The sequence below is a fragment of the Canis lupus genome, chromosome 30 (genome assembly GCF_048164855.1).
Source record: "Canis lupus baileyi chromosome 30, mCanLup2.hap1, whole genome shotgun sequence".
In the NCBI taxonomy this organism is placed as follows: domain Eukaryota; kingdom Metazoa; phylum Chordata; class Mammalia; order Carnivora; family Canidae; genus Canis; species Canis lupus.
Genome location: NC_132867.1, coordinates 39,066,581 through 39,079,439, shown reverse-complemented (window position 1 = coordinate 39,079,439; position 12,859 = coordinate 39,066,581). Strand labels below are relative to the sequence as shown.

Here is a 12,859-nt window from a genome sequence, read left to right as displayed (position 1 = left end):
TACAATTTCAGTTTTCTCTCCACCTAAGCATGTTTTATTTTAGGCTTAGGAGAATCAGCAGAGAATAAATGCATAACTCTTGGCCATTAATAGAGCGGGAAACCTCAGTACAGAGTTCAGAAGTCACCCCGGGGCCTGCTGCAGACACCCTGCTGGTGGTCAGAGACATTTCAGGAGCAGACAGGGAAGAAATGAATCCCGGTGCACTTGTCACTAACACCTTAGAGTTTATAGTAGGCATTTGGAAAGATCGTACACACGGATTTTGCTATAAAACAGCTTATTACTAAATCAGGCCAAGAAGGAGGAACAGAATATTTCATTCCCCGTCAAATGTAAAAATTAAATCTGGATTGTTAAAAACAGCCTTCCCTGGAAACATGCTCATCTTTAACTGTGAAATAACCTTGAATGAACTACTTCCTTGGCCAAGGTAAAGATACAAGCACGAGGCATCCAATACATTTCCTGTTAATTAAACTTCATCATTTTAAAGTAAAGGTCACTGGGGTACCTGGGTAGAGCAACAGACTCTCCATCCCCGGGAGCTGAGTTCAAGCCCCATGGTGGGCCTAGAGCGTACTTACAAAACTAATAAAGTAAAGGTCACTGGCTTAATTAATAAAGAAAAGCTAATATTTATGAAAGCTTTTTTTTTTTTAAAGCCCAAGAGAAATCTTTTTTTCTCTCCTCACCCCCCACCCCCCTGCATTTTTCTCAAGGCTTGTCTTCCCTTCCCCTGTTCTGTGGGGGGAAACAGACATCAAGGACCTCTTTTATCCCAGCACCCAACCACCCACATCTTTACTTTTGCACAAAGACTTCCCTTCCACTCAAAAACTCACAAGAGCTCTTCCCCTCCAGGCACATTTCCGGTTCCCAAAAGATCATCCTTAGACCACAGAGGAGGTTCATCCTCAAAACCTTGTGAAATCTTGGGAAGGCACAAGGAACAAGGCTCTCACCCCCAGCGCGTGGCTCCACGTGGTGGATCTAACCGAGCGCCCACCTCTGGGGCCAGGCTAAGCTGGCTCAGCTGACTCCTTGCCTCTCCCTGCCCATCATTCTCCCTGGAAGGCCAGGCAGGGACAAGGCTTAGCTGAAAGGCAACCAGCCCTAAAGTTCAGAGCAGAACACATTTCTGAAGGTCTTTTTTTTTCTTTTGAAACTAATTAAGCAAGTATAGAAGTTATTCAGTAGCGTTTCTTTTTTTAAAAGAATTAGCATGGCGCGCCTTTCCTCTTAAGAAAGCCTTGAATAATTAGAATTACACCAAAGTCATGAGTATGTTCTATTTAGGGCAGAATCATAGCTGGATTCAAACTCAAATGACAACGTTAAAAAAAAAAAAAAAATAAGTATCCTGAGACTGTACTCAATTGATAGGAAAAACCTGACTTCAGATCGCGCTTCGATCAGGTCGTGTGGAAGGAGGAGGGGGAAGCCAAATCGACTCCTGATATTTTGTTTCAGATGCCAGAGCCCGGGGCCATCAGCTTCTGGCTCCTCCAGAAAGTGCGAATAAGTGGAAATCAGATTAAGATACAAAGAAAGCTGCTGGGCTTTGTTTTCCTTTGGTCACCGGGAGGCCACTGGGTCCCCGGCAGCCTCGCTCGGTCCCTGCTTTTTCCTGCGGGAGCCTGAGCGCATTTAGTACATTCCACGCACACGTGTGCAGACGCCGGGCTCGGAGCGGAGAGGCCGGGCCGGCGGGCGGGAGGGAGGACGAGCCGACTCCGGGAGAGGAGAGCCGCGCGGCCCCCGCGCCCGCAGCCGGGAGCCTGGGCGCACGGGCTGCCCGCGGGGCTCGCGCTCCAAGCCCCCCGCGCGCGCCGCGCCCCCGCGCCCACCCCCCGGCGCCCGGGGGCCGCTGCGCAGCACCCAGAGGCAGCACCGCGGCAGCACCCGCGCCCCAGGGCGAGCCCCGGGGAGCCCCAGCAGCGCGCGCAACGCCCGCTGCCCGCTCGCAGGAGGGGAGGACCCACAAGTTCTCCAACACTCGCGCACACCCTCGGCGGGCGGCGCCGCGCTCCGGGCCCGGCGGGGCCCCTCGGCGTCCCCCCACGCCGCTGCGCCGCCGGGGTGTCGGGGCGACCCCGCTCCCCGAGCCCCGGAGGAGCCCCGGAGGGAGGAGCCGCGGGGCGCGGCGGGGCGCGCGCGCCGGTGCCCGCCTACCTACCCTCTGCGGGGGGGTTCCGATGAGCATCTCCAGGTAGTAGCCGCGGCCCGAGTCCCCCTGCAGGTTGTCCACCATGGCCAAGAAGTTGGCGGCGCCGCCCGCGGGCTCCAGGGCGAGCGCCAGGCCGTCGGCGCGGGGCGCGGCGGGGGTCCCGGGCCCGGGGGTGGGCGCGGCCACGCGGAGGGGCAGCGTGAGGGGCGCGGGCGCGGGCGCCGGGGCCGCGCGCAGGAGCCACTGGGCCAGCAGGGGCAGCAGCAGCAGCGCCCCGGCCTGCGCGCCCATGCCCGCGGCGGGGCCCGGGGGGCGCGCCCGGCCCGGCGGGGCCCGTCCCGTCCGGCGGCGGCGGCGGCGGCGGCGGTGGCGGCTCGGCGGCGCGGCGCGGGGCTGCGGGCAGGGCTGGGCGCGCACCGGGCGGGCGGCGGCGGCGGGGAGGAGCGCCGCGGGAGGAGGCCCGGGGGGAGCGGGAGGAGGCGCCGGAGCCGGAGCCGCCCCAGCCCGCGCCGCCAACTTGAGCAACTTGGTCGCCGCTGCCCCCTCTGGCGGGCGGCGGCTGCCCCGCAGGGCCCGGGCCCCTCCCCCGCGGCCAAGGTCACCGCGGCGCGCGGGGTCCCCCGGGGCGCCCCGGGCGCGCCCTGCGCAGCCCCGGCGGCTCTCGGGCCGCGCCCCTTCCCCGGGAAACTCGGGGCCCGACTCCCCTCGGAACGCGCCCCGCGGCCGCGGCCAACGGATGTGACGAGGCTCATCTGATACCAGGGGGAAAGTTTCGGGAACGCTTAAAGGGGCAGCGAGGGCCGGAGCCCCGCGCGCCACGGGGGCCCCCGCAGCGGCGGGGGTGGGCGGGCTTGGGGCGCGGAGAGGGGAGCGGCGGGCGGGCGGGCGGCCGCGAGCATCCCCAGGAGCCGCGCCTGCCCCCGCCGGGTCGGTCCCCGCCGCTCTCAGGCGCTCGGGAGTCGGGCTGCGCCTCCGGGCCTTGCCCCCGCCGCGCCCTGCTCGGTCCCGCGCCGCATCCCCACTCCCCGGCTGCAGGGGGCTGGGCAGGCGGGGAGAGCGCGACGGCTTCGGGGACTTCTCCCTAGAAATCTTGGGCGCGGGGGGAGGGGACCTGGCTGCCGGCCCGGGCCTCGCTTCCCCTGGCGCCCCCCGTTACCGCCTGGGTGGGGGTGGGGGTGGGGGGGAGGCGTCTGCTGCTGCCTTGCAGCTTGGGCTCCTCCGCCCCAATGCAGAGGAGAAGCTGCTCCCTCACCTCCCCCAGGACTCGCTCGGTCCACCCAGCAAGTTGCAGTCACGATGCAAACATCAGGGCGGCCGAGTCTGCACCGCTGCGCGCCTCTCCTCCCCATCCCCCTCCCCATCCCCATCCCCCTCCCCCTCCCCCTCCCCCTCCGCCGGCCCTCGGCGCATGATCTAATTAATACTTGCTTAGCCCTGGACCCCGAGACCAAAGAAGTGGCACAGGAGTGCGAGCAACGAGGCTTATTTTATTTTAGGTACTAAACGCGGGAGGGACAGTTGCACAAGCTAGAGTCGGTCCATTTCTTTTGAAACAAAGAGCAGAAAAATCCTACCTCCTCCAGCTGAATTATGTCCGCTATTTAAAAAAAAAACAAACACACACACACACACACACACACACACACATGCACTTCAAACAGTGGAAAGGTTGGAGGGAAGCTTCACTCCCTGCAAGTTCCAGATTGGATATTTTATCCCTGCCTTCTCGATTTTAGAATCAGGTCTTAACTCTGCAAGAGACCCCCCCCCCCACACACACACACACGTGGGAGAGCTTCAGCAGGTGTATGTGAAAATCACATTTTCCCAAAACTATATCCCCACTTTAACACATTCCCAGCCTCAAAAAGAAAGGCCTAGCCGGGCCTGTGATGTAACCTAAATCGTTATCCTCATAAATCTGCATAGTAATTCCAGAGCTATTATATTCATATATTCACATTTCAAATTCAAGGTTGGAGAGGAAGTATAATTTTTAAAGAATGGTTATTTATACTCCTTAGTGTCCAGTCGTGAGGGGTTCAGAGAGACGTGCAGACAGTTCTCAGGAGAACACAACCTTGTAAAAAAAACAAATGGAATTTATTAAGGACGTTGGCATAGGGGCTACATGACTCTGAAGTTCAACATTAGAGACATTTGCTCTAATAATTAAACACCACAGGGGAACGTTTGAAAAATCAAGTCTAATTAAGGTTTGTCCTTCATGGAACGCCTGACTCCACCTAGTGTGAGCTTTTCATTTTGAAAGGGCTAGTTTAGGTTTACCGGAAAACAGATGCATTAAGATATAGTCACAGAGGAGCTCATGCAGTTTTAATGGACGACAGAGCTGTCTCATCAGAAAATAATACGGCTGAAGTGACAGCATCTGATGACTGTCCCCCTGGCTGGCTGTTTTATGAATGGTCTCCGAGTTCTTGACCCCTCCTCAGAACCAGGGTGCTGGCTGGGCCTGGGAGGGAATCATTTTACCTGCCAGGTGTTCTCACTCAAACCCATGGGGCAGGCCTCCCAGGGGGCAGCCTTAGAAGCCCTTGATATGGGGAGCATATCAAGGCTTAGATCAGTAGAAGCACTGATCTAAGAAGCCACTTCCCATAGCATTCGTAAGCAGTGGGGAGAAGGTGGACCCCTCACACCCCTAGACCACCCCTGCATCCTCTTCAAAATGTCGCTTCCCCGCCCACACCCTACCCCACCCCATCCCACCCCACCGTGCACTGAGGGCTCCTTGCTGAGACTGGCCCATCCTCCTTGTAAAGAGCAAACATCCTCACCAAGAACTGCCCTGGACAGTTGAAGGTGAGGACGGGTCTCACCTCCCATCCAAGGAACCAGCCAGGGACTCATTGCAAAAGTATGTGGTGCTTGGCCAGGAACATTGTCATCGGCGTGTTTATGTTCACTGGCTCTTGCCACTAGCTCTGAGTCCTTTTACACCAGCAGTTCTCAGGCTTTTGGGTCCCAGGACCCTTTAACTCTTAAAAATTGGGGACTGCCATGGGGCACCTGGGTGACTCAGCAGTTGAGCATATTCTTTTGGTTCAGGTTATGATCTCAGGGTCCAGGGATCAAGTCCCGCATCAGGCTTCCCACGAGGGGGAGCCTCCTTCTCCCTCTGCCTATGTCTCTGCCTCTCTCTCTGTCTCTCATGAATAAATAAATTAAAATTTTTTTAAAAAATTGGGGACAGCCATGGAGCACCTGGGTTAAGTGTAGGTTAAGTAGGTTGTGTCCCACTCTTGATCTTAGCTCAGGTCTTGATCTCAGGGTTGTGAGTTCAAGCCCCACAATGGATTTAGAGATTACTTAAAAATAAAATCTAAAAAAAAAAAAAAGATTGAGGACCCCAAGGAGTTTTTATTTAAGTAAATCATATCTATGAATAGTTACCAAATTAGAAATTAAAACAGAAATTTTAATATGCAAAAATACATTTAAAAATAATGTAATAAACCCATTATACAACAACCCATTTCATTAAAATAACATTTCAATGGAAACTAATCTTTTCAAAAAGTGAGAAGAATGGCTATTTTGCATTTTTGCAAGTCTCTTTATCTGGCTTAACGGAAGGTAGCTGGGTTCTTATATATGCTTCTGCATTCAGTCTGTTAGGAAGCCTCGGGAAAATTCTAACCAGCACATAGAACTGAACAAAAGTGAAAAAGACAACACTTTAGAATCATCATAAAAATAGTTTTGCGCTAGAAGGCCCTCTGAAAGGGTCAGATCATACTTGGAGAACGGCTGCTTTGCACTATCTTTGGTTTCTACGTTTGCATCTACATTTTCAACAGATAATGACTCCTCTCTATCAGGCACTGTGTCAGCGACTGGGAGGGAAAGGCGGAGTACGATCTGGTCCTTGCTCTTAAGTTTGCAGACTCAATCAAAGGGCTCCTTCCTCTATCTGATTGCCTCCCACACTTAGCAAGAGGAGGACACCAGCCACCTGCAGCTAGCTCCGTGAAAGCTTATCAGCTCATCTCCTTATTCTCCTGTAGCTTCATTTTCTGCCTGCCTCCTGGTTCCTTCCCAGAAACTTAGCAAACATGCTTACAGCCCCCACTTCTCTTTTTTTAAAACCATCTTCATCCCACTTCTGCCGGTTACTGGCCCTTATCTTCCTCCCCTTATAGCCACACTTGATGAAAGAGCTGCCTGCCCTCCTTACCTCGACTTCCTCCGCCTTCAGTCACTCTGCACCCTACAAAACCCAACTCCCAAAAGGTCGGACCCGTAGACATCTCTCCGTCTTTATTCCTACCCGGCCCCTGGGCAGCACTCCATGCTGGTTCTTCAGAGCCAAGCCTGGCCGCTCAGTGAATCACCTGGGGGATCCTGCCTGCAACTCTTCCCCTTCAGACGATTTGGGGCCAGCTTCCAGAACTACTGGTTTGAAAGCTCCTCAGGTGAGCCAAGAAGTAGACTGTGGAAGAAAGAGGTTAAGGTGTCAGACTGAAGAGATTCAGGAGCTGCGTGGTCCTGAATTGGTTTGGAAATTTCAGTAAGTATTCCTGAGATCTTTCATATTAAAAAAAAAAATGCCTCGGGGTACCTGAGTGTCTCAGTGGGCTGAGCGTCTGACTCTTGGTTTTGGCTTGGATCATGATCTCAGGGTGGTGACGTCCAGCCCCACACTGGTCTCTGCACCTAGCGAGGGGTCTGCTGTCTCCCAGTCTCTCTCCCTCTCCTTCTGCTGTTCTCCCTGCTTGAGTTCTCTCTTTCTCTCTCAAATGAATAAATAAAATCTTTAAAAAAATGATAATAAGCCTTGCTGTGTCTACTGGATAGGTCTACACACAAATGAGCACCCATAGTGCCTGCATTAGGGCTTCTAAGTATCACTTCCCCATGAAGCAAACCTTGGCTCTCCAGAGAATGTGGGTTTCAGGTCCGTGGAAGAAACGAAGCAAGGTGACCCTAGAACATCTTGTCATACCAGAAAGCGAGGGTGTTATCAAAGACTCTGGAAGCCCTGTCCAGAGCTGGGGCAGAGCTGGGACAATTAAAACATCATTAAAGGTAGTAACCATAATGGTCCAATACGCTTCAATTACGTTGAAACCTATTCGTTCATGATGTCCTCTGAAAAAGTACATTGATTGTTTCTGAAGACTGCTAAGGAGCCCGTCGCATTATTTTTTTAAAACTGGCAGAAAAAGGAAAAGAATCAAGCATTTATTATCTTGACTTTCCTGTACAAACTCTACCTCAGTAGAACCAAATAATTGATGAGGGGAAATTTCTCTTTATGGAAGGATTACAGCTAATACGTGAAGAAAAAATGATGGGATTGGAATATTGCCACCGAGCAGCCCCTCATGAATTCATAGATCTAGGCATTGAGCATACTTGGCTGATAACTTCGCACACAAAACAAGAGACCATTCAACATTCTGTGATTCCTGATGGAAGTCCAGAATGCTACCAGTGAAATGTTCTCACCAGAAAATCAAACCTGAATCTGACTAAGCTTCTGTGTCACAGATTGACATGTTACATCCTGGGCCAGCTCAGCCCTGCTGCCTGTTTGTGCGAATAAAGCTTTATTGAAACACAGCCATGCCCATTTGTCTAAGTAGTTGCAACAGAGACGATTTGGCTTTGAGGGCTGAAATATTTACCATCCAACCCTTTACGGAAAATGTTTGCCAACCTTTGCTATAGATCAAAAGAGTCCCAAGACTCTTATCAATCAGTTGTGATAGAAGGACCATATTGAAATCCTGATTGAACGAAAAGGAAAATTTACTTACAAGACAATTAGAGAAATTTGAACACTGTTCAAATGTTATGGAATTATTAATAATTTTAGATGTATACGTATGAGCTCCCAAGGGTTCCAACCAGGTGGCTTCACTGAACTCCTGCTTTTGTAAATTATTTTTTTTTTTACTATTGCTGGAAGTGTCCCACCTGCTGCTCCCAATTAAAGGCAGATGTGTGGCCGTCAAAAAATAATAATAATAATTTTAGATGTAATAATGGTATTGAGGGGCACCTGAGTGGCTCAGTGGTTGAGCATCTGCCTTTGGCTCATGATCCCAAGTCCTGGGATTGGTCCCACATTGGGTTCCCCACAGGGAGCCTGCCTATGTCTCTGCCTCCCTCTCTCCCTGTCTCTCATGAATAAATAAATAATTTTAAAAAAATAATGGCATTGAGTGTGTGTGTGTATGTGTATAAGAGGTATGATCTAGGGCAGACATGCTGCAATATTTATAAATGTAATGAGATTTATTTCAAAATAACATAGGTTAATAGAGAACATGCCAGTCAGTATTCTCAGTGAAATGTATAATCCTACTAATAACTCTGTTAGTAGGCATCATTATTATTCCCATTTTACAGATGAGAACCAGAGGCACAGAGTTGTTATTTGACTGCTGAGTAATGGGGCTGGAATTCAGATCCTGGGGACCTCAGAGCCTGTGCTCCTTAGCACCCCTTCAATGCGGCCCTTTCTGAAGGATCACAGCGTGTCTAGCTGGAGAGGACCCCCCGGGGAACACCCGCCCGGGGAGCATACAGAAGGTGAAGCCACCAGGCGGTCCTACATGCAGCATCCCCGTAGCTCGTTTCATGACAAGCTGAGCCCTTCTCTGTGCCACTGACCACATCAGAGCTGGAGCCACGTGGGACGAATGGCCCCTTCCATCAGAGATGACAGTGTAGCAGGACACGTACCAGAGATACATCTTCGCTTTGGAAACACCACTCGGGCTTGGGTGGAGGAGGGATGGGTGGGGGTGAGCCCATGACGGGGAGACCAGTTAGGAGGCTGTGGCAAGACCCCGTGAGGAGGTGACAAGGGGCATGGAGAGGGTGGAGTCAGCATTTAGTGTGGAGGGAGGAGGACTCACGGGTGCTCTCCAGACACGTGCATTTCTTCCGTTTGCTGGGGGCCATCCCCGTGCCACTGAGTTTGCACGTGATGTCACAAACCCTGCTCGTTCTGACTCTTGGACAGTGAGAAGCAGGGAGGCTGGCAGCGGTCCCCACTTTCGGAGGGACAGCAGTGCTGAGCTCCCAGCACCTCCTGGACGCTGACTGCTTCCCATCCTCTGCCCCTCGGGGGCAGGCAGACCTCCGGCAAGGGGACACCAAGGCACGGGGCACTGAAGATCTGCCCAGGGGCCCTGTGTGTAATGATGAGCCAGATCTGCACTCGGTCAGTCAGCCACCGAAGCCCGTGTCCTTTTACCTGAGCCAGGCTGCTTCTTAAAATGACTAATTAGGCACGTTCTAGGACAGAGGGCAATAGGACTCACCTCCGTCCGACTTCCCGTTAAATACCAAGTACCCTTCCTGCATTAGAAGTAGGGCCCCCTGTGCAGGAAGCCTGGCCACTCTCAGGAACATGGTGGCTGGATACACAGGGCCCATCAGGGGAACACTACACCTGCTGGGGCCGCCCCGCAAGGCTCTGTCTGGAGAGGCGGGCTCCAAATCACGGAGGTTTCCGAGTGGTTTGTCCACCGCAACCCCGCTCTTTCGGCCAGCGGAGGGAACAGCCAATGACCACTGCACCGGCCTGAGCCCCGAGCCCCGGGATGAATGGCTCATTCTGCCGCAGACCACGGGACTGTGCCCAGCACCTTTCCTGTGCTCTCACCTGGATTTCCTTCCACGTGGGTCTGCTGCTCACCTCCATGGGGTGTTCTCAGAGCTTCAGCACGAATGGGGTCCCATTGTGCAGCAGCATGGCCTATTTACTTGCTTTAGTGGGATCCTCGTTAGGATCAAATTATATCCCAGGACACGTGGGTGGCTCACTTGGTGAAGCGTTTGCCTTCAGCTCAGGTCATGATCCCGGGGTCCTGGGATGGAGCCCTGGGTCAGGCACCCTGCTCAGCGGGGAGTCTGCTTCTCCCTCTCCCTCTGCTCCTCCCCTCACTTGTGCTCTCCCTTTCTCTCTCAAATAAATACAATCTTTACTTTTAAAAAAAAAAAAGAGTTCAATTATATCCCATAGCCCCTTGAGTCTATTGACACTTAACCACTCCAAAGCCAGGACGCAGGCTTCGTTACCTGTGAAGGCATGTATTTGACGGGTATTCCTGGTGCCATGGTTGAAAACCACTCCCCCTCAACACTTGTAACCAAACAATTGAAGGATCATTTGTGAAACGTGTGTGAGTTTGGGGTTTGTCTCAAACTTTCTGTTGATACTTTCAAGCAATAGGGATCCCTGGGTGGCGCAGCAGTTTAGCGCCTGCCTTTGGCCCAGGGCGCGATCCTGGAGACCCGGGATCGAATCCCACATCAGGCTCCCGGTGCATGGAGCCTGCTTCTCCCTCTGCCTGTGTCTCTGCCTCTCTCTCTCTCTCTCTCTCTCTCTCTGTGACTATCATAAATAAATTAAAAAAAAGTCAAGAAAGCCCAGTGTGATTGCTTACAAGAAGGTGTCTGGGGCTGGGAGTCTCCTGGAGACCCCAGGAGGGACACCACTTGTGCGAGGCAGGATAATGGCCTCTTAAGGATGCCCACATCCCAAATCCCAGGATCTGTAAGTTACCTTCTGTGCCAGAAGGGACTTTGCAGGTAGGTGTGACTAAGTTAAGGCCCTTGGGGACGGGCAAAGTATCCCGGACTATCCAGTTGGGCCCAGTCTAACCTTGTGCATCTTTAAAATCAGAGAACCTTTCCCAGCTGTGGCCAGAGGGATGGGGTTTTGTTAGCTTTGAAAGGGGAGGACAGGGCCATGAGCCACGGAATGCAGGTGGCCTGAGAAATTTGTAAGGATGAGGAATGCCACTGTCCCCTCGAGCCACCAGAAAGGAAAGCAACCCCACCTACTCCTTGACCTTAGCCCAGTGAGGCCCAGGTGAGACCTCTGACCTCTTAACATACAGGTGTCAGATAATAAAATCCACATGTTTCAGCCACTGAGTTCGTGGAAATTTGTTACAGCAGCAAGAGGATACAGATACACCACTTTCAGGAAGCGATCACCTCACACCTTACTGGCCCAGAGGATGATATTTATATCGAAAACATGGATAGTGACCACTACAAGTCCAAGAATGGGCCAGAATATGAAAAATTTTGAGAATAACTTACCAGTCTATTCACCTGTATTTTAGGTTCACACAGGAATGTCTAAATAGGGCTACAATTCTCTTTCATAGATATAAAACAGAAATCCTGAGTGATAAGAGAGTATCCTATCATGGGTTAATGGTAACATATCCTTTTCAAAAAATTTTTTAAAGATTTTGTTTATTTATTCATGAGAGACACACAGAGAGAGGCAGAGGCACAGGCAGAGGCAGAAGCAGGCTCCATGAGGGGAACCCGATGTGGGACTCGATCCCGGGACCAGGGGGTCACGCCCTGAGCCAAAGGCAAGATGCTCAACCCCTGAGCCACCCGGGCACCCAACATATCCTTTTCTTAGTCATTCATGAAATAATGGTTCTTTCCACTGAAGTGTGTATTTTTTTTTTTAATTAATGAATTAGGGGAGCAAGGAAAGGGAGAGAGAGAGTCTCAAGTGGACTTCCTACCACGTGTGGAGTGCATCGGGGGCCTCGTCTCCTGGCCCTGAGATCATGACCTGAGCTGAAACCAAGAATCGGATGCTTATCCGACTGAGCCCCCCAGTACCCCTAGGAGCGTATTTTACCATCATGATGGTCAGGGACATAGAATAACCCATATGGGCATGCTCGTTACATAGGAGTCATTGGGTTAACATTTGCTTTCCTGAAAATGTCTTGGATTTTAAGACTTGGCCCCTCAGCTGCGTGTTTTTGGGGTTTTGGAGGTGCCTACCTGCACCGTCATCCTTCCTCACCTGTAGGGCTTGGTGTGAATGGCCTCCTTCTCTCTCTGTAACGGAGCTGCTCTGTCATTCTCATCGTTCTGGGAACCACTTCTTGTCCTCATTCTGGAGCCTGGTAGTCATTTGGCTAAGACCCCACAGGTGAGAGGCGGGGGAATCCTCCTTCCCGGGGTTAGCATCCTTCTGGAGTCCACAGCGGTCCCGTGTACTTCGAATTTTACATCATCAGAATTAGTTGATAATAACGCCAAGGCCGGTGGAGTCCCAGAGTGGCGGAATGAGAAGCGGCTTGGCGGCCCCCAAACGACACGTTCGGCTGCACACACATCTTATTGTCCTGTAATAATGTCCTGTGTTTATTTTGGTCACCTTCCGAAAGCCTCGACTGCGTCCCTTTCCTGGTAAAAGTCTGGAGGAAGACAAATTCCAGCATCTGTTTGGACAGGGGCCATTTGGAGAATGGGACTGTCCTCTGCGAGGATTTATGAGTGTGTTGGAGACACAAAGAGCGCAGAAGGGACACAGGGAAGGTGACAAGTAAGGAAGAAAGTGCAGAGAAGTCGCCAGCCTCTGCACTGTCACCACTGCCCCTGTGGTTCTCGGGCTTCAGCGGGATTTCGGAGCCCTTGGCTGGTCCAGTGTTGCCCCGTCCCATCTCCGCTGGAGGCTAGGAAACCACCTGCCCTCAAGCATGGGGCACACAACCCCACCGCCCACCTACAAGCTGAGGGGGTAGAGCAGCCCACAGTGGGTCCTCTGGGGGAGGTTGGAGGAGGGGATGGCAAGGGAGCTTTAGAGACCCCCCTGTCTGAAAAGCAGCCAAACCTAGCATTTGACCTGCTTGCCCCTGGGGGCTGCCTGCTGGAGGGGTG

At 52.6% G+C, this 12,859-nt stretch overlaps 1 protein-coding gene and 1 long non-coding RNA gene across 3 annotated transcripts in view; both read right to left on the bottom strand.

The window, feature by feature from the left end:
* BACE2 (beta-secretase 2) overlaps positions 1 to 2,472 on the bottom strand; it is a 79,786-nt gene extending 77,314 nt beyond the window's left edge. The window contains exon 1 of the mRNA XM_072807040.1: positions 2,180 to 2,472. Coding sequence (XP_072663141.1) covers positions 2,180 to 2,461 — 282 coding nt within the window. The 5' untranslated portion in view covers positions 2,462 to 2,472. The remainder of the gene's footprint in view (positions 1 to 2,179) is intronic.
* Positions 2,473 to 3,637: 1,165 nt separating this feature from the next.
* LOC140621705 (uncharacterized) lies at positions 3,638 to 12,315 on the bottom strand. Of its 2 annotated transcripts, none has more exons than XR_012021476.1 (3): positions 12,000 to 12,315; positions 6,372 to 6,626; positions 3,638 to 4,250 (listed from the first exon to the last, which is right to left on the bottom strand). It is a non-coding gene; the product is annotated as an uncharacterized lncRNA (long non-coding RNA). The 2 variants fall into 2 exon arrangements; XR_012021475.1 differs by having other exon boundaries at positions 6,465 to 6,626.
* Positions 12,316 to 12,859: the final 544 nt, after the last annotated feature.